Below are 20,706 nucleotides of genomic sequence, written 5' to 3'. Positions count from 1 at the left end.
TAATGGCTCATGACAAGAGAACAAATGCTATTAATTATCTTAATATATAAGGCATATTAGTAATGTGTGTACAGAATTATTCATGCATATATGATTAGCCTGTGTCAGGAGCAGTTACTGGCCGCAGACCTGGGCTCACAGCCCCGGTCTCTGCCCCTCCTTCCAGATGTGCATGGGTTGGGACTTCCAGGGACACGCCCCCGTGGAGCTCTGAGGAGCCAATCGGAGCGTGGAAGGCGGGGCTCTGGGAGCGACAACGGTGCTATCCAATGGTCAGAGAGTTTGGGCCACCCCTGGCCAATGGGCGCGCTCCTCCAAGACGGTCGGAAGTGGTGAGGCGGCTCCGGGGGCCGTTGTTCAGCGCGGGGGCTGACTGAAGAGGCTCAGTGGCTTGGCTGGCTGGTCGGTTCGGCGTCGTTCCTCTCGTCCCAGGTGAGAGAAGCGGTGGCCAGCGCCTGGGGAGCCTCCTGCGGCCTCCAGTTCGGGAGGAGGCCGGCATCCCGAGGGCGGGGTGTGTGAGCGAGGGGCTTCTGGGCCCGGGGGTCGCGGGGGGTTTCTCGTAAGGAGAAAGATGCCCGCGCCGCGGCGTCTCCCCTGGCCAGTGGGGGAGGCCGTACTTTCTTCTCTGGAAACTGGAGCTTCGACAGCCCCTGGCGGCACCGCCCCTTCCAGGCCTTGGCCGCGGGGGCTGGGAGGCGGCCGTAGTTCCGAGCGCCGCCGTGGGCACCGCGCCCCGGGCGGGGCTGGGCCCGAGCCCCGAGCTGCCAGCCTCAAGGGTCGCGGATGGCCTCGTGCGGACTTTAGGCCGACGGGCCCGTGTTCGAGTCACCACTCGGAACAACTGTGCGACGGCTGTCTTCCCTGGACTTCCTCTTTCGCGGTCTCTGAAATGGGGATGATGGCTTTCACCTCGTAGGGTTGTGGTCTGGATTAAAAGATTGTCCATGTAAAGCGTTTAGCAATCATTGAAGACACAGTAAATGGCAACTGTTATTTGTGAAGCTGGTGCCCTCTCCACTCCCCATCTCGGACGCCCCCTGGGAGGGGGCAGTTGGAAACCGCCTCCTCCTGGGTGTGGACCCTGCGGTGATGTCTCCACCCCCTCGGGCACAGGAAATCCCGGGGGTGCTGGCTGACCCCCTAAGAGGGGCGCCTTCTAAGGTTTGAAGGAAACTTATTCTACCAAAGCGCTTCCATGCATTCGCTCATTTACTCCTCCCAGTGACTCTTTAAAATATTGTCAGTTGTCTGCGTGAGGAATCTGAGGCTCAGGGAGGTTAAATCACACATCCGCTGAGCGGCAGAACCAGAATTGGCCCTCAGAGGGGCCGACTCCGAGCCCTGCGAGTCACCCCAACTCCCTTGCTGCTGGAAAACCGGGCACTTCCCTCATCCGAGGCTCTTACCTTGCCTTAGTGGGCTGGAATAATCTAAAGTAAATACAGGTATTAAAGTTGCAAGGGCTTTGCTTTCTGTATTGACATCTTGTTGAGAAAGAAGGGAAAATTTTCAGTGATGAAACCTGGCAGACACGATCTCAACTAAATGATAAAAGTTAGCATCATCCGTAATAATAAGACTGTTAACATCATGTGCTTTCTGATATAATGCACTGAGATGAGCACAGCATCACTTCTATGATATTTCTGTCCAAAATGTATTAATCATGAGAAAACATCAAATGAACCCAAACTGAAGTATATTCTACAGAATAACTAGCCAGCTCGTTTAACAAGGTTATGCAAGATGAAAGACTGAAGGAATTCCCTGGTGGTGCAGTGGTTAGGGCTCCGTGCTTCCACTGCAGGGGGCACAGGTTCGATCCCTGGTCAGGGAATTAAGATCCTGCATGCCTTGAGACCAAAAAAAAAAAAGGAAAGAAAGAAAGACTGAAGAGATCTCCCAGATCAAAGAAGATTAAGGAGAAATAACAGCTAAATGCAATATGGGACTCTGGATTGCATCCTGAACCAGAGAAAGGGCATTAGTGGCATTATTTGTGAAATTAACTAATTGTAGATTAGTTTTTAGTATTGTATTAGTGTTAGTTTCCTGCACTTGGTCATTTTACTATGGTTATTTATGATGTACTGGGTGAGAGGTATGTGGGAATTCTTTGTGCTGTTTTTGCAAGTCAAATTATCTTAAAATGAAAACTAAAAAATCAAAAGGTAAGACCCTAGTGTGTTGGGTATTAAATGAAATGCACTGGTTTTGGTGACATTTTCTGTGCACTGTTTTTTTTTGTTTTGTTTTTGTGTTTTGCGTGTCATTCTTTTTTTTTTTTTTTTTTTAAATTTTTATTTATTTATTTTTGGCTGTGTTGGGTCTTCGTTTCTGTGCGAGGGCTTTCTCCAGCTGCGGCAAGCGGGGGCCACTCTTCATCGCGGTGTGCAGGCCTCTCACCATCGCGGCCTCTCTTGTTGCGGAGCACAGGCTCCAGACGCGCAGGCTCAGTAGTTGTGGCTCACGGGCCTAGTTGCTCCGCGGCATGTGGGATCTTCCCAGACCAGGGCTCGAACCCGTGTCCCCTGCATTGGCAGGCAGACTCTCAACCACTGCGCCACCAGGGAAGCCCCGCGTGTCATTCTTAAAGTAGAAATGAAATTGAAAGCTCATACTTCTTCCTTTGTTGTTTTCAGGAACAGCTAAAGATGGCTGAATTTCTGGATGGCCAGGACACTCGACTGTGTGACAACTGGTAAGAAATCTAAGAAATGTTCTTGGAATGAGGACAGTTCTTTAAAGAGTTGGTTTATTTATTGGCAGGTTAAATTTGGAGCGATATAATACGTTGTGCAAATATGTGGGACTAAAGCTTTTTTAACAATTTTGGATAAAATTGCCTGTTCTAGAAATTCGACAACATGGTTGGTTTAGGTAGCATAGAGTAGTGACTAGAATGATGGGATGAAGGCTCAGGGCTCTGGTTCCTACCATTAATTAGTTAATGACTTTTGGCAAGTCACTTGACTGCTTTGAAACCTCACTTTTCTGACCTATAGGTAAGGGAATTTATTTTTTGTCTTCCTGGAAAAATATTGTACTTTTTAACTTTTTTTTGCTTTTTAAAAAAAAAAAAAATTTTATTTATTTGGCTACACTGGGTCTTAGTTGTGGCATGCAGGATCTTTAGTTGCGGCACGTGGGCTCTTAGTTCTGGCATGTGGGATCCAGTTCCCTGACCAGGGATCGAACCCGGGCCACCCCTGCATTGGGAGCGCGGAGTCTTAGCCACTGGATCACCAGGAGAGTCCCTGCTTTTTAAATGATGCTGAAAAATATAATGAAATGTTTGGACTAGAGCAGTGTTTTTTAAAGTGCGTTGCCAGGATTTCCCTGAATGGCTACAGTGGCTGTCTTGAGGTTGACTGGGAGCAAGGTTTAGTGTGAACTTGGCTCTACATGTACAATCAGAGCAGCTCAACGGTTTTTTTTTTTTAATATATATATAAATTTATTTTATTTATTTATTCTTAGCTGCGTTGGGTCTTCGTTGCTGCGCACTGGCTTTCTCTAGTTGTGGTGAGCGGGGGCTACTCTTTGTTGCGGTGCGCGGGCTTCTCACTGCAGTGGCTTCTCTTGTTGCGGTGCACGGGCTCTAGGCGCCGCAGGCTTCAGTAGTTGTGGCACGTGGGCTTAGTAGTTGTGTCTCACGGGCTCCAGAGTGCAGGCTCAGTAGTTGTGGTGCACGGGCTTAGTTGCTCCGTGACATGTGGGATCTTCCCGGACCAGGGCTCGAACCCGTGTCCCCTGCATTGGCAGGCGGATTCTTAACCACTGCGCCACCAGGGAAGCCCCAGCTCAGCTGTTTTTATAAAGGATTTTGCTGAAGGAATGTTCCACTGCTTTAAAAAAAAAAAAGTCTAGTCAAAGTCTTCCAGCAGTCCAATTTAATCATTATCATTTCATGATTCCAAAACTGTTAGTGGAAAGACTGGATGCAGACTTGAATGTCAAGCTTTCTTATTTTGTTGTTTTTAACCGACAGGAGTGACAAGAAAGAGCAACTCTTTCTTGCTGAAATGAAACTTAAGAATTCAGCTAGTAATCAGCCGATTCCTGGTTGGGATTTCTCAAGAACCTGGTATTTCAATGATATACAAGTTCCCTTACTGAAAGCAAAAGAAAAAAGCAAAGCAGAACTATCTGTGCTATGTTTAACTTACCAAACTGTGTTAGAAGGTGAGAGATTTTTTTTTTTTTAAAGTCAGTCACAGACCTCATTTTTTTAAAATAAATTTATTTTTAAAATTTATTTATTTATTTATTTTGGCTGTGTTGGTTCTTTGTTGCTGTGCGTGGGCTTTCTCTAGTTGCGTCGAGCAGGGGCTACTCTTTGTTGCAGTGCGCCGTCTTATTGCGGTGGCTTCTCTTGTCGCGGAGCACGGGCTCTAGGCGCACGGGCTCAGTAGTTGTGGCGCATGGGCTTAGTTGTTCTGTGGCATGTCGGATCTTCCTGGACCAGGGCTCGAACCCGTGTCCCCTGTATTGGTGGGCAGATTCTTAACCAGCGCCACCAGGGACGTCCAGAGATTTTTTTTTTTTCTGTTTTGAATGGTTATTAATTATTGGTTCAATTTCATTAATAGATATAGGCCTATTCAGATCATCTATTTCTTCTTTTTTTTTTAATTAAAAGTTTATTTTATTTTTTACAATTTTTAAAGTTACTTTCCATTTACAGTTATTACAAAATATTGCCTGTATTCCCTGTGTTGTACAATACATCCTTGAGCCCATCTTACAATACTTTGTACCTCCTGCTCTCCATCCCCTATATTGTTCCTCCCCACCCCCCACTCATAACCACTAGTTTCCTCAGTGTGTCTGTGAGTCTGCTTCTTTTTTGTTATATACACTAGTTGGTCATATTTTGTTAGAGTCCACATGTAAATGATATCATACATTTGCAACTATTTTCTCCCATTCAGTAGGTTGTCTTTTTTTTAAATCATTTCTTTATTTTTTTTCCCATGTTCAATATTAGTTATCTATTTTATACATATTGGTGTATACATGTCAATCCCAATACCCCAATTCATCCCCCCGCCCCGCCACTTTCCCCTCTTGGTGTCCATGCATTTGTTCTCAGAGATGTTGATAAGGAAAACAGTTTGACCCAGATTGTTGAAAGGTTGAGCCGGATAAAAATTTTTCTTTTTTTATTGCCTTTTTCTTTCTGCTCAGCTTCTTGGCAGCATTAGGATATAATCAGAACAACTGCTGGTCACAATATTCTTTCCCTGCATGGAATTAAGATTTTATTTCTGTGAGGGTGTCTTGCCTTATAGGGTATTTTTTTCTACTGTGCTACTATCACTTTTGCCATTTTAAAACTATTGTAGCTCTATTTAGGTTTTATGTGTACTGTTCCTGATGCAAAGTGTAATAATCAATGATACAAGTATTCACAAGGAAACATTGTGATTTTATAAGAAAACAGACAAATTGGCTTTAACATCAGTTAAGATATTCTTATTTTATCGGTCCACTCCAATATGAAGGAATTTCAAACCTAAGACAGTATATAAATAACTATGCTAAGAGAGTTTTAAAAAAAGGGGGGGGTAAGTTAATGGAAAGCTAATGAAAACAAGGTTATTCAAAGCCAAAGCAATTTATTTAAAGAAAAAAAGCAGATTAGCATGGAAAGCTGACTAAGCCAGCACAAACCTCCCGTCTGAGTAGCCGTGTTTAAATTCCAGGTTTTAAAATTTTGTCTCTAGAGCCATATTCCTGTTGTTCCTTAAGAAAAGTTAAGGTACTCATCAAAATATGAGCTGCGATTAAACCTGCTGGGCCAGTAAAAAGAATAGTTTGTTGTGATTGAAGATGTTTTTTGCATGTTATCTCTTTTCTTACTGTACTGTCCGATTGATGGGAGAGTTTGCGTCTAGGGAACAGAAACTTCAGTGTTAGAAGGCTTCGACTTTTTATTTTTGCATGGCTCGATGTGTTTAGCATTTGGAAGGCTACTGGGGATTTTTCTGAAAGCCTTGGCTTGCCTTTCATTCATTTCTATCTAAAATGAAATTTCATCTCTAACTTGGCTAGTCCTACCTTGGGGCTTTTAGCAGTTTTATCTAGAATGGAATTGTGTTCTCATTTATGTCACTTAGAATGTCTTGCTTTTATCTGTAGTTAGGTAGCAAGTACATTGGTATTTTGTCTGGTTAGTACATTTGGCGGAACTACCTTGGCAGTTAAATTTAAAAAGAAAGCAAAACCATCAGGCAACTGTTTCATGTAATTGTTGAAAACAGCTTTTATCTTTTTCTTTCAAGGTTTCCCAAGAGGTGAAAATGTGTAATAGTAAATGCTCTGTGACCTAACCTGACAGCTGCTTTTGATTCTTGCTTCTTTATGTTATGGTCCTTAATATTTTTTAATTCTAAAATTTTAGTGGCATTATGTATGTAGAATGCTCTATGTCAAAATAGCCCTGTAAAATAAAAACTATAGACATTTATTTTCTTGACTTTAAAAGAAAATTATTGTCAAAATTATGAAAAAAGAATGTAGAATCTCAGCACTGTAAGCAGTAGTTACTGGCTTTAATTTTTTGTGGCATTTGTGCACATAGGATTTGCAATCAGGATACAGCTTTGCTTCTTGCACTTTGTTGGTGTACCATATTTAACTAACTGTTCCCTTAGAGTTTAGATATTTTTAATGGTTTTCAGTTTTTCACCATTTTATGACACTAATGATAATCTTTGTGATCCCAAGAGTGGAATTACTGGGTCTTTAACATGTAATTACAGGGTCTTTAAATACTCTTTAAGCATATAATTTTATGGTCCTAGAGATGCATTTGTAGACAGTTTATTTTTAAAATTTTTTTATTATTAAGTTAATTGATTCATTTATTTATTTTCAGCTGCGTTGGGTCTTTGATGCTGCGCGCAGGCTTTCTCTAGTTGCCGGGAGTGGGGGCTACTCTTCGTTGCGGTGCGCGGGTGGCTTTAGTAGTTGTGGCTCACGGGCTTAGCTGCTCCGCGGCATGTGGGATCTTCCCAGACCTGGGCTCGAACCCATGTCCCCTGCATTGGCAGGTGGATTCTTAACCACTGCGCCACCAGGGAAGTCCTGTAGACTGTTGAAAAGCAGTGGTTTTATACTACCACTAGCAATATTTTAGAGTACTAGTTTCATAACATCTTTAATAGTGGGACTACTTTTAATATTTATTAGTTTAATAGAGTTAGATGATAACTTTGATTTATAGCTCCTTCCAATATATATATTAATATTCCACAGTTTCGAAAATCTTAGGCTGGGTTAATTTAAAACCAGTGGTTTCCTTAGAAAGCTGGGAATTTTGGAGAAATAGGGGAAGTTAAATGTATTGAAACATTCATTGGTCATTTCCGTCTTCATCCATTTGAGTTTTCTTCCCATCTCTCACACTTGACTGTTATTCTGTATCACCTTCCAGTTTTGGTATGAGAGCTGCCTTGATAGTTCTACCTTTGGATAAAAATGAATTTGCATTTTTTGGTGTCTTGGTCTTTGAGATTGGGAGTATGACTATCGCTGGAGGCACATCATTCATCCTACTTTGAAATGTTTCTTAGACTATGTATGAAGATAAAAACTATTAAAGAGAAATAAGCTACCTACAACTTAACGTGGGAGAAGGTTTCTGTAGTATTCAGCTTCAGAGGCAAAATGGGTTATTAAAGATTTGTTGTGTAACTATATTTATCCTGTTCAGTATTTTATTTTCTGAAAGTTTATTCTAGGTGACATACAGGCACATTCTTTTAATGCATCCTTTAGTTAGACTGTGAAATTGGAGCTTTCTAATGGTCATAACCAAATGAGTGAAAGGAAGGCCTTTGAATATTATGTGCCTCTAGTTTGAGTGTATATGTACTCTGGGAGAGGGGTTCAGGATTTCATTTTTGTACATTTCTGCAGTGAAGTTTATACCAACCCAGCCACAGAACTTGGTCCCAATTAGCGTCCAGCCTGCCTTGAAAGACAGGTTGGACATAAAGGAGGCAAGTTCCCCTTCCCCCACTGACAATCCCAAAGTTGGCATCTGCTCCTTTTGGTTTGACTTTTAGTGGAATAAAATCTACTGAGATTAAAGCTACCTGAGACTGAGAGTGAAAATAAATGGTAGGCTGTTTTTTAAATAATCCTGGAGTGGATCATTATGCTTTGGGGCATGGATGGTTTTGGAAGAGCCTAGCTCAGCTAGCTCTTCTGGCATCTGACTTCATGTTGTTGGTTGTGATAAGCTCTGACATCTAGAAAGTGAGGCTGAGCTTTTAGAGATAGTGCCTAGCACTGATAACTCAGAGTGTTGCACAGAAGACTCAAAACCTTCAGGAGTTAATTCTTGAAAAGCAGGGGTAGTAACAGTCGTAAGAGCTTATACACTAGATACTCACTAAAGATAAATAATGGAGACTAAAGATTGGACAGGACAGATTTACGTGTGATACCTCTGGGCATAGATGTCAGTAATTCTTGCCTTTTTCTTTGATCTATTTCTATAGCAAAAAAGAAATTCCTGTGTTTAACTTTACCATCCATGAGATCCACTGTCAAAGGAACATTGGTATGTGTCCTATCTGCAAGGAACCATTTCCCAAATCTGACATGGAGACTCACATGGCTACAGAACACTGTCAGGTGAACCACCAAGTACTTAGATGTTAATAAATGGATTATACTTGCTATTGTGTAATAGCAAGTGAGCATGTTGTCACGAATAACTTACTGATTCTTGCTTCTTACCCTAGGTGACCTGCAAATGTAACAAGAAGTTGGAGAAGAGGCAGTTAAAGAAGCATGAGGTTAGTTGCCCTGCACTGTGAAGGCAGTGAATTACCATGGGGCCAATTCTATTGAGATTACAGAGCCACATGCAGAGCAGAAAGCCAGTGTTGTGTCTTTGTTCTCCACCAGCTCCATGCACACTGCCTCTCAAAGCCTATTTGAGACTTTGTTTGCTGCCAGATTTGACTGCATGGCTGCCGTGCTTTATGCTCAAGCCTCAGAGCCTTTCCCTTTGGAACCGAGTCATTTCTCCTGGGGTTTGTTTATTGGCAGGCTCACTTGAGTGCTAAACCAAGCCTGGATTGCCGGTGTGCTACGACCTCTAGCACACAGCCTGCCTTACATCTTGTAATTTCATTTTGACTTCTTGATCACTTGGATGACATGCTGTTTATACCCAAAGAAATTCTCAGAGAGCATTTGATGAGAGAATATCGTTTGGTCCCTAGTTGAGATAAAATTGGCTGTAGTTGAATGAGTATGTGTGTGTGTATATATATATATATATTTTTTTTTTTGAATGAGCATATTCACCAGTTAAAAATCCCAACAGCTATTTAGTTGGTGGTCATGCATGAGTGTGTGTACATATGTAAAAATTCATCAAGGTATGCACTTATGATTTGTGCATTTCGTTCTATGTATCTAAAAAAACTATTAACTTATTAATTTATAATTTTAAAAGGTGATTCATATTCAATGTAGAAAACTTGGAAAATATAAAAAGAAAGAACTACTCATGACCCCACAGCTCAGAGATAAACATCTCATAAATAATTTAGCACTCTTACTGTCATTATTTTTTCTAAGCATTTGACTTATGTTTTACTAGGCCTCACCAGCAAAAGGGGGGTTATGATTGAGGTCATATTAACAATAATAATAAGTATTTCTTTGGCTCTTAACATCTACTTGCTGCATAAAACAACTCCAATCAGTTGTCCCCCTCTTCTCCTTTTTCTCCCAGCTATTTCTGGGAGTCATATGGTGATAACACCAATCATTATAAAGGTACAAGTACAAAGTATTTCCTAACATTCCTGCATGTCAGGCTATGACAGTTGTAGACCACAGATTAAAGAGTTAAAAAAAAATTCTCCTTTAAAAAAAAAAAGTTGACACTTTATTTGCTGTTCTTGTGAGTTATTAGCAATTTTTAGGGTTGTTAACAAAGTACTTTATATTATGTGGTGTGTGCCAGCAATTATTTGCTCTTTTGCTTTTGAGTAACTTAAATCAGTGGCATTTATCTGATGAAACTTTTCTTTAAAAAAACATCTTTCTGAATTGATATTATAGCTACATGATATATAATTTTAAAGCCACAAAAGCATATATGTAAAAATTATCTCTCTTCCACCCCTATTCCTAAGCACTCTTTGTCAGTTTCTTATGTTTTCTGTAAGAGATATTCCATGCATATACAAACAGTGTGAAAAATGTTTGAAGTATCATTTAGAATAAAACTTGGGTTTAATTTGTATGAGAAGAAATTTTGCTCTTTGACACAGTGGTTGTAAAGTGTCTAAACTTTAGAAATGATGTTATATGAAAGTTCTGAGTTTAAGTTCCCAAGTTTTGGAATGTCCATATCATAGTAACATATTCTTTCATATCTTTTTAAAGAAATATTAATTATTTAGTGCTTTAGTGACAATTTCAAATTAAGTATAAAAGTTTTGTCCTTCATCTGCTGAATACATTCACATTCTTGGGGTCATCTTCATTGGTGATTCTTGACTTATTTGGTCAATTTAAAGCCAGTGCTGGGCTTCCCTGGTGGCGCAGTGGTTAAGAATTCGCCTGTCAATGCAGGGGACACGGGTTCGTGCCCTGGTCCGGGAAGATCCCACATGCTGTGGAGCAACTAAGCCTGTGTGCCACAGCTACTGAGCCTGCGCTCTAGAGCCCTTGAGCCACAACTACTGAGCCCACGTGCTGCAACTACTGAAGCCTGAGTGCCTAGAGCCCGTGCTCCGCAACAAGGAAGGCCACCACAATGAGAGGCCCGCGCACCGCAACAGGGAGTGGCCCCTGGTCGCCGCAACTAGAGAAAGCCCACGCGCAGCAACAAAAACCCAACGCAGCCAAAAATAAATAAAATTCTAAAAAAGCCAGTGCTATATACAAATGTGCAGATTCGAAAAATCAATGTCTTTCTAAAGGACAATCCCTTTTCCTCATTGCCAGGTACTTAAATCGGAGTAGTAAGGGGAAATTGGTCTGGGGGAGCTTTGACAAGCATATATGAATTGCTGTGCTTTTGCTATTTGCTCCTGGGCTTCTCTGGCTGATTTTGGGTTACTTTGTAATGTGTGCACAAAATGATGGTAGGGTGGTTGAGTGAGTAGATTCCTTATAAGACTTTCTTTTCCTTTGTAGAACTTGGTGGCAGGACAAAGAGGGAAGCGGTGACTCTTAAATACATAGAAAACCATGGCAGGCAAAGCTAGGGTTGGAAGAGAATATTTTTGTAAATACTTTTTACTTTCCTTGCCCTGTACTTTATAAAACATGGCCTCTCTTAGATTCACATATTAACTGCCTCATTATTCTGTTTTGCAGGAGACTGAGTGTCCTCTACGACTTGCCCTTTGCCAGCACTGTGATTTGGAGCTTTCTGTTCTCAAACTGAAAGACCACGAAGATTACTGTGGTGCCCGGACAGAGTTATGTGGCAGCTGTGGGCGCAATGTCCTGGTGAAAGATCTGAAGACTCACCCTGAAGTTTGTGGGAGAGATGTGGAGGAAAAGAGAGATGAGGTTGCCGTGCCACCTAATGCATATGATGATTCTTGGGGTCAAGATGGTATCTGGATTGCATCCCAACTCAGGCAAATTGAGGCTCTGGACCCACGCATGAGGCTCCCTCGAAGGTCCCTGAGAGCCTTTGAATCAGACCTTTTCCAAAGTAGAATCACCAACCAAAGGAGCATGACAGCCCAGTTTCCAATTCAGAATAATCTATGTGAGTTGTGTTTGGGATTAGAAAACTGGAATGGTATCAGATCTTAGGGCAAGTGGGAACAGGGCTTTGGAGCCAAATAGATCTTAATTATAGAAACCTGATTGTAGCTGGGTAACGTAAGGAAGAATACTTAACTTTCCTATAGATTGGAAAAGCAGAACCTCTTTGCTATTGGATTTTTGTTGGATGACAGTTAGGGTTGATGGATGACAATGCTGTTAATAGCTGACATTTACTGAGTATACCCTATGTGCTTAAAGGCATTTACAAAGTGCTTTAGATGTATTAACTCATTTAGTTCTCACAACAGTTTTATGAGGGTAGGTGAGTGGTAGAGCTGGGATTTGAATTCAGGCAATCTGACCCCATGCTTTAAGCCATCCTGCTATAATGCAGAAAATACATATAAAATGCCTAGCACAGTGCCTATCTCGTAGTTATAGCTCATTAATATTGTTTATTAATAAAACTGTTAGAATAATAATGGAGGCTTTTATCATGGCACACTTAACATTTGGAGTCCCATGAGCACTGAAGGGCTGGGCCTCTTTTGTTCCTGCACAGATTCCTATAAACCTTGAATATTTGCTAGGCATGGGCTTGAACTAAGGGATGGCACCATCTTTACGTTTCTTGAATACTGGCTTTATTTTTTCTTCCCCAGTGGAAGAACAAGAAAGGCAGGAAAGGAATAGAAGCCGACAGACCCTCAAAGAGGGTGGTGAAGACAGTGCAAACTTGGATTTCATGTTGGCCCTAAGTCTGCAAAATGAAGGCCAGGCCCCCAACTTGGCAGAGCAGGACTTCTGGAGGGTCATATGTGAGGCAGACCAGTCCCGTGAAGGTCCCGGTGCTCTGAATGACATAAGGGGTATGTTTGTTTACTCTGCACTAGCCTCTGTCTCTACAGTTTTTTAAAGTCTTACACTAAACAATTTATATAAAATTGAAAGTTTTTCGTGAGATAGAATTTGTTTTTTTATTTTGTTCATTTGCTTTTCCCAACTCTTATTTATTTATTTATTCATTCATTCATTTATTCATTTACTTATTTACTTATTTATTCATTCATTCTTGCATGCATGCATGAATGCTGCACCAGGTCTTAGTTGTGGTACGTGGGATCTTTAGTTGTGGCATGTGGGATCTAGTTCCCTGACCAGGGATCGAACCCAGGCCCCTGTATTGGGAGCGCAGAGTCTTAACCACTGGACCACCAGGGAAGTCCCTGTCATATCTTTAAACATGTTAAAAATACTTATTTTTCTATTGTGTCTGAAAATATGCCTAAAGTCTATTTTTTGCTATTTGCTGTTTCTACTGACGCTCACGGTAGCTTGCTGCTTCCCTCTGTGTGCGTGCATGTGTGCGTGTGTGTATTTTAACATTAAGTTTTCTGGTGTGTTCCTCTGAGGGTATTTATATATGCTTCTAGCAGGCTCCTGGGGATACTACTGACTGGAATAATTTTAAATTGAAGTTTTGGCCTGGGCTTCTTAAAATCATAAATATGAATTAATGTAAAAACATAAATGTAGATTCTCTACTCAAACCCATGTAAAGGCCAAACTCTGGTTACTGTACCTTAGTAGAGATTTTTCTCTCTTCTATGTAGAGCCAAAACCTAGTTAGGCAAGTTTCCTTACCTCCTCGCATTGTTCACCCTCCCTTGTTCAACAGTCTGACTGAGGCTGTTGTGTTTTGGGATGCCTGGATTAAAATTACTCTTATTTATTGGGGTTGGCCAAAAAGTTCTTTTGGGTTTTTGTAACATCTTACGGAAAAACCTGAATGACCTTTTTGGCCAACCCAATATTTTCTCATTTAAGTTACTTTTATTCAGCATCTTTTGTTTATATTTTGTACTGGGAGGGTTTTTCTTTTCAGGATATTTGTCTTCCAGTAATATCCAAGCCTCAGTTTCTTCATCTGTAAAATGAGGGTCATGTGGATCTACTTCATAACATTTTTCCTGAGGATTGAAATAATGCACAGAAGGTTTTTAGATTAGTGACTAGGGTTATGACACATTTAAATTTCTTCCTTAATTGGAATAGTGGGTAAACTACTACTTTACTGCTTCTCAGGAAATGGTGACAAGTAAATCTCTTTCTGTAGTGCAAGTTTTTTGCTTAGGGTTTGTCTCTTAAACAGTTTCCCTTCAAGGATTTTCAGCCCCACAAATTGCTATGTCTAAGAAATTGCAAAGGAAATCAGACTTTCCTGTCAAACCCCCCAGGGGGGATAAAAGGTAGAATCAGGTTTGTTTTTGTTCGAGTCTGACTGTGTGGCCTGATACCTAGGTGCAGCTGATGAGACCATGTTGCCTTGTGAATTTTGTGAGGAGCTCTACCCAGAGGAACTGCTGATTGACCATCAGGTGTGTTGTGAATTACCTGAGGGCTTTAAGCTTTAGGGAGGAATGTGTGCAGGCCCTATTGGTGTTGCAGGCCACACGAGATCTTCAGCAAACTATTTTAATACAACTCCTGTGATAGGAGTAGCAACTGTGTTTTTAACCCTGGGGTGACTGACATGTGGGCATGAGAACTCAGCCTCATTCCCTCTTGGGCAAAGTAACATTTATACCAGCAGGCCCAGTTGCTGACTCCATTCTGTGGTGATAGTGTGCATCTCTACTGACCATCTTGTAATCTGGTCTCATCTCATGGTACATTTGATTTATTGGAGCCATACTGAAGTCCTTGCAGTTCCCGGGAGGGTCAGGGATCTGTTTTGCACTTTACTTTTCTGCCAGCTACCCCGCTTCCTTAACACACCCCTCACTCATAGACTCGGTTCAGACATGACTTTCAGGAAACCATCCTGTGGAACGCTCTGAAGGCTAGGCCAGAGGTCCCACCTGCGTGCTCCCCGAAAGTCCTGTGCCCACAGCTCTCTTAGCCTGTTATCCTCACCCTGTGGTGTCGTCTTGCTGATCCCCTGTTGGTCTGCACCACTCTGCTAAGTTCCTTGAGAACAGGTTCTGGGTTTTCTTAGTTTCTGGAATCTCTTAACGCCTGGTATATGAAAGGTGTCAGGTATTTTGAATGATTGAAGGTTCTTGCGCTATTTAGGAATGATGAGAGAGTAGCCTTTGTGTTTGAAGAGTGGCCCCACTGATGGAGGCATCCACTTCTCCCCTCAACACTCTTACTCTCTGATTTGGTTTGGCCTAGTCGGGCACGTCCATAGCTGTTAAGTAGCCCCTGTGCTCTGGGTGGAACATGCATTCCCCTCGTAAGTGGAACAATACAGCATCTGAATACATCTAGTATTTGGTTTGGGAGTAGCATGAGAAAATCCATTAATAGGGATAACAAAGAATATTTGGGCCTCTCTTACTGTATGACTGTGGGAAGAATCTTGAATCTTTTCAAATTAATTTAAAAAGAATAATCACATAAACACAGTAAAAAAAAAAATTAACAGTGCAGAAATGTTTAAAATAAAAGCAAAGTGAGTGTTCCATCTATGTTCCTCTGACCCTTTTTAGTCCCTCTCCCCAATATTAAGCATTATTAAAATTTTGTGACTTCTGGAAAATATTTTCAGAATTTGGTTTGTTCCTTAACCTCTGCTTTTTTTTTTTTTTTTTCTTTTTTTTTTGAGACAGACAAGTTGTAACCCTTCATGTGCCTTACCTCCGATCAGTGTGGGCAATGCTTCTCCCAAAGGGGTGGAGGACCCTGATGTCACCTTCCAGAAGTTGATGCGGCAGGCTGCAAGTAACCAGTTAGACTCCTTGATGGGCCTGAGCAGTTCGCCTCCTGTGGAGGACAGCATCATCATCCCATGTGAATTCTGTGGGGTCCAGCTGGAAGAGGAGGTGCTGTTCCATCACCAGGTAAGAACACTTGGAGGACCTGTCCACTTCTTCCATCCTGTTGATCCTCTGAGTGAACCTGAGGCTTTTAGAGCCAAGAATGCCTCTTTGGCCTTTAAGTTGTGTGCATACCTGATCTGGCTACTGGCCATGTCCTGTTTTGTGAGCTGTCTGAGGTATAAAGTACCTCAGGCCTTTGGACTTTCTCTGCCTTCTGGCAGTGGAAACCATCCCATCACTAGCTGTGGCCCAAGGAGCCAGGACTCCATTTAAGCAGGCATGGAGGACTTGCCAGAGGGTTTAGAAGAGCATTTCCCTGAGGTCATCGACAATTTCTACTTTTGGGTTCTTCCTGTTGGGGTGGCACTTGCGTCTTGCATTCCAGGAGACTGGGATCTAATTCTAGCTTTGCCATATGGTTGGCCTAGGATAGGTCCCATTCCCTCACTGGGGACATCTGTAAATGAAGGAGTTAAACTAGTTAATCTGAAGTCCTTTTTCAGCTTTTGCAGTCTAGGATGCCGGCATCTTAGTGGAAGATACGTTTTCTGCCCCATCTTGTTTGTTATGGGAGTTAACACTGAAGGTATTTCAGGGGCATTTCTGTAATCAATGCCATATAGCTAGCTGTTGCTAGAACACCACACATTGCATTTCTGTAATAAAGACTTTTGCCTTTGGATCAAGCAGCAGATAAGTCACTGCTTGTTGTCTCCTCGGGAGACTACAAAATAAGCAGTGGTGCAAATACTCTATGGTCAAAATGTAGACATGCTTTTCTGGGCTCCTAAGACCAGCCCTTCTTTCATCCCTGCACAAATCAGAGAGTGCTTCTGTCAGTGCTAGTTGGAATGATTGCTCTGTTCCAGGTGTGCTTCCTCTTAGTCCCAGGCCCTTCCTCTCAGTGGTTGTCAAAGTCATCCTGTCCCATCCACACCGCCCCCCCCCCCCCCCCCGCCAGCCTCCCCATAAGGTGTGTTCACCCAACCTGCTGTTCCTTCCTCTCCTCTCACTGCTCCCTCTCCTAGGAATGACTCAGTCCAGAGGTACTAATTCTGGTTTTTCTTGTTAGGACCAGTGTGACCAACGCCCAGCTACAGCAAACAACCACATGTCGGAGGGGATTCCTAGTCAGGATCTCCAGCCTCGACAGACCTCACCAGAGCTGCCCAAGAGGCGTGTCAGACACCAGGGTATTAGCCAGGGCTGAGCCAAGGCTGCAGGTCTGCTGCTGCCTTGGGCCTGCTTCCCACTTCTCATCTGCTACTCTAAAATGGGTTTTACCTTCATCCCAAATTAGCAAGCACAGTACGAGCTCACTGGGGACTCCCTTGGGGCTAGCTGCGGTCCCGTGTTAGACTCAGGTGTCTCGGGTGTGTAGCTTTATAGGGTAACGGCTTTGGGGACAGCCATGAGATATGCTTATCAGTCAGTGCTTATTCAGCCGCTGGTCCCTGTCGGTACACTTAGTGGATGATTGGAAGATAATTTTCAGCCTTACTGTGGCTGCCCTGGGCCCCTGCTTCTAGTTGAAATATGCTCAACTAGAGTAGGGTAATCAAACTTATTATCAGTATTCTTATTATGTAATAGTCTCACAACTAGGCAAGTAAAACTGCTTTTGAAACCCAGTTGCTATTAGAAGCCCAAAGCCAATTAGAAATGATTCTTCAAAGTTTGCTTGTGCACCATTGTTGACTAGTTAGTGAGGACTTAGGCGGTAAGTGTACAGTGTGGATTAATGTTCCCAACCCTGTCCTGGAGACATGGGTTTCAGCATCCTTTAGGGGCGAGGCAGTCATCTTTTACCCAGCATCTTTTGTTCCTGCCTGGAATCCAGCACTAATAGCAAGAGCAGCCTTTTCCCTAAAGCTGGTGCTCTTTTCTCTTCTCAGGAGACCTGTCTTCTGGTTACATGGATGGTATCAAGCAGGAAGTGGCTAAAGGGCCCACCTGTCCTCTCCCTGCCAGCAGACCCACTAACACTATGACGGCTACTTCTAACCGCCTGCCAACATCCACATCAGGCCCCAGGCCTGGGTGCCAGCCCAGCCCTCCTCGCGCTCTGAAGCTCAACAACTTAGACAGCCAGGGCATCCAGGGGCGCAGTCGAAACAGCCATAATGGGGCCCTGGCTCCTGGGCACGTTCCAGTGGTTCACTCCGCTCGAAGTCTCTACCCAGAAAACCTTGTGCCCTCTTTCCCCTGTGGGCCTTCAGGGAGATACGGAGCAAGGTGAGAATCAGTAGCCTGGGAGTGGAGCTTGTGGGTGGCTCAGGAGAACGTGGAAGTGTGGACTTCGCTTGTATTGTGGCCTGATTCAAAATGTTCTTTTGCTCTGTGTGGATTTTTATTCATTAGTTTTATCTGCTACTGGAGAGCTGCTTTTGTCTGGTTCCAGCTGTTTCTGTTCTGAGTTTTCTGACTTTTGCTCGGGGCATCTCAGGAACTAGTTTCCAATACTTCTCTTTCAGTGGCAGGAGTGAAGGTGGCAGCAACCCCCGGGTCACCCCCACGACTGCCAGCTACCGCAGCAGAACTGCAAAGGTGAGCGGGATCCAGCCCAGAACGCTCATTGAGGACTCAGAAGTGGGTGGGCTGGTATGGTTCTTGAAGTCAGAGAAGCAGCTGGGCATCAGGCCGGTTGTGGCTGAGGACTGTTCTTTTTCTTTTGATGAGGAGGTTTCCATAGAAGCCTGACATTTCTGGCGCTCTTCAGGAGGAGTGCTGCTTTCTTACTTTCTACGTAAACTTCGTTTGTGTTCTATTGTTCAACAGGCAAAACCCCCCAAGCAGCAGGGAGCTGGGGATGCAGAGGAGGAAGAGGAGGAGGAGTAACAGTGTCTGCAGGGAACTTGCACATCGGTTCCATCTTTCCTGCACAACTTGCCGTGGTGCAGCCCCGCCCCTTGGGCTCTGTGGGCAGGGGCCATCTGACAGATTTAACTTTTTCTAGGCTATGGCCATTTTGTGTCTTTTGAGATTGTGCTGTGGGAGTTTGGGGGTTTGAGGGAGGGTTAGCAGGGAGGCTGTTGAGAATGTTTCAGCTTTAGCTGCTGCCTTTTGGCAGCATAAGTTACGGCCTCTTGGCCCACCAGGGCTTCATCTTTCGACATACTGTCACCACTGCTTCATGGTGCTGTGTGGTCCTGGTGGAAAGAGGGAGGGTTCTGGAAACCTGGTCCCCACCAGTGAGGTGATGCTCTTCCTGTGGTGGCCTAAATTGGGGAACTTTTGGATATCCTCTCCTGTGTACTGCCCATCCTCACTCTAGAATTTGGGCCTCTGGTGTGCATGGAGGAGCTTTGGTAAAGTGTTCAGGCCAGTTGCAATATGTGTTAGGAACGAGGTTTGGAGATGAGTTGAGCCACAGGTGAGCGGACTATGTACGGGATTTGTTTTAATCTGCTTCTTTGGCATTTGGCATCACTGCCTTCTGTTTTCTGATGGGGAGCATGGCTCCTTTGCCTTCACTGCCTTCTGATGGGAAAGGCCGGGGGCTCCCTGTCCCCTCCAGGGCCATGCTGGGCTCTGCACTAATCAGGAGTGAGGCCTAAGCTCATGGCTTGCTCTGAAAACCAAGTATCAGAGCCCCCTCCCCCTCTTTTTATTTTACTGTTATTATTATTATTATAATTATTAACATCCTTGTGATAGAAATAAAGTTTGTACTTGGAGTTCAGCTGAGTCTTGTGGTTCCTTCTCCTGCGTGCTCTTTGGAGACCTTAGGGAGACCACAGTGGACTGGAGTCAGCTCTGAAGAATGGGGGAAGGTGAGCAGGGCTAGGTTTTCTGTGGGCTTCTTGGAACCCCAGCAGATCCAGCATCATCCTTCTCAGAGTGCCAGACATTCAAGGTATAGTTTTCTCTTTTACTGGAGTTGGAGGAAACTGACAGGTGGCTGCAGCTCTGGGGATGGTTTGGGGTGGGCTGGGGGCTGCCTCCAACTGAAGAGAGGAAGGCAGATTCCTCAAAAGCCTCAGTCCTGAGAGTTGTTGAACCTTAGCAGCATTATTCATTACCCCTCAGCACCTCATACTTTGCCCTGGACCATCTAATACCTTAGGTCATTTTGAGCTCATTTGTTTTTCTCTCAACAACCTAGTGGGGGTGGGAAAGGTAGGAAGAATTGCCCCAATTTCATATGTGGAAAGGAGTGACTTGCATAGGCTATGCAGCTAATTCGTGACAGCTGGGACTTGAATCCGGGTCTGAATTATACTGAGATAAAGAAAAAGGGGGACTTCCCTGGCGGTCCAGGGATTAAGACTCCATGCTTCCACTGCAGGCGGTGTAGGTTCAAAAAAGGGGACGGAACTCAGGCTCGTGGCAGTGAAATCGCCAAGTCCCAACCACTGGACCGCCAGGGAATTCCCTATTTATTTCCTCTTCAGTGAACTTTGATGGTTTGTGTCTTTCAAGGAATTTGTCCATTTCAATAAGTTGTTTAACTTATTAACATAGGGTATTCATAATATTCCCTTATTATTTTAAAAATATCTGTAAAGTTTGTAGTGATGTCACCTCTTTAATTTCATTGGTTGATAATTTGTGTCTTTTCTCTTTCCCTAATGTGTTCGGCTAGAGCAGGGATCTCCAAACTTTTCTTTGATAAAAGCCAAATAGTAAATATTTAAGGTTTTGCAGGTTATACTGTGTGTATTTCAACTACAGTAAGTCCCCTACATACCAACCTTCAAGTTGCAAACTTTCAAAGATGCGAACATGAGTTTGCATGTCCAGTCATATAAGTTAGTTCACGTGTCTGGTGTACATTGTCAGGTGCGTGCATCCTCTACAAGTGGCTGTGTTTCTGTGTACTGTACAGTACTGTATAGAGTACAGTAATACAGTATCTTTATTTCAAGCCCAGGATGTCTAGAAGCAAGCGTAAAAGCAGCGGTGATTTAGCTGGTACTGCTAAGAAGCGCCAGGAATTGGAGGCCCAGAGAAAGGACGAAGAGAGACAAGAGGAAGAAGAAGTAAATGAAGAACCGAAGAGATTCACGATGCAGGAAATGGCAAGGGAATTTTCTTTATCTGAGGAGGCACTGTTAGTTTTTGAGGCACAGGAACCAAATGTAGAACGGTACGCGAAGGTTACAGCAACCATTCA

At 43.3% G+C, this 20,706-nt stretch overlaps 1 protein-coding gene across 1 annotated transcript; it reads left to right on the top strand.

Moving 5' to 3' along the window:
• The first annotated feature begins 310 nt into the window (after positions 1 to 310).
• TRAFD1 (TRAF-type zinc finger domain containing 1) lies at positions 311 to 19,272 on the top strand. Its single transcript, XM_036823853.1, has 12 exons — positions 311 to 432; positions 2,643 to 2,701; positions 8,514 to 8,649; positions 8,760 to 8,813; positions 11,362 to 11,764; positions 12,429 to 12,635; positions 14,068 to 14,144; positions 15,381 to 15,611; positions 16,663 to 16,783; positions 17,486 to 17,825; positions 18,065 to 18,137; positions 18,369 to 19,272. Exons 2-12 carry the CDS (start codon positions 2,655 to 2,657, stop codon positions 18,426 to 18,428), a joined length of 1,749 nt encoding a protein of 582 aa, XP_036679748.1. The 5' UTR covers positions 311 to 432; positions 2,643 to 2,654; the 3' UTR covers positions 18,429 to 19,272.
• Positions 19,273 to 20,706: the final 1,434 nt, after the last annotated feature.

This window comes from Balaenoptera musculus, chromosome 14 (assembly GCF_009873245.2).
Source record: "Balaenoptera musculus isolate JJ_BM4_2016_0621 chromosome 14, mBalMus1.pri.v3, whole genome shotgun sequence".
Taxonomy (NCBI): Eukaryota; Metazoa; Chordata; class Mammalia; order Artiodactyla; family Balaenopteridae; genus Balaenoptera; species Balaenoptera musculus.
This window is presented reverse-complemented; position numbering and strand designations above follow the sequence as displayed.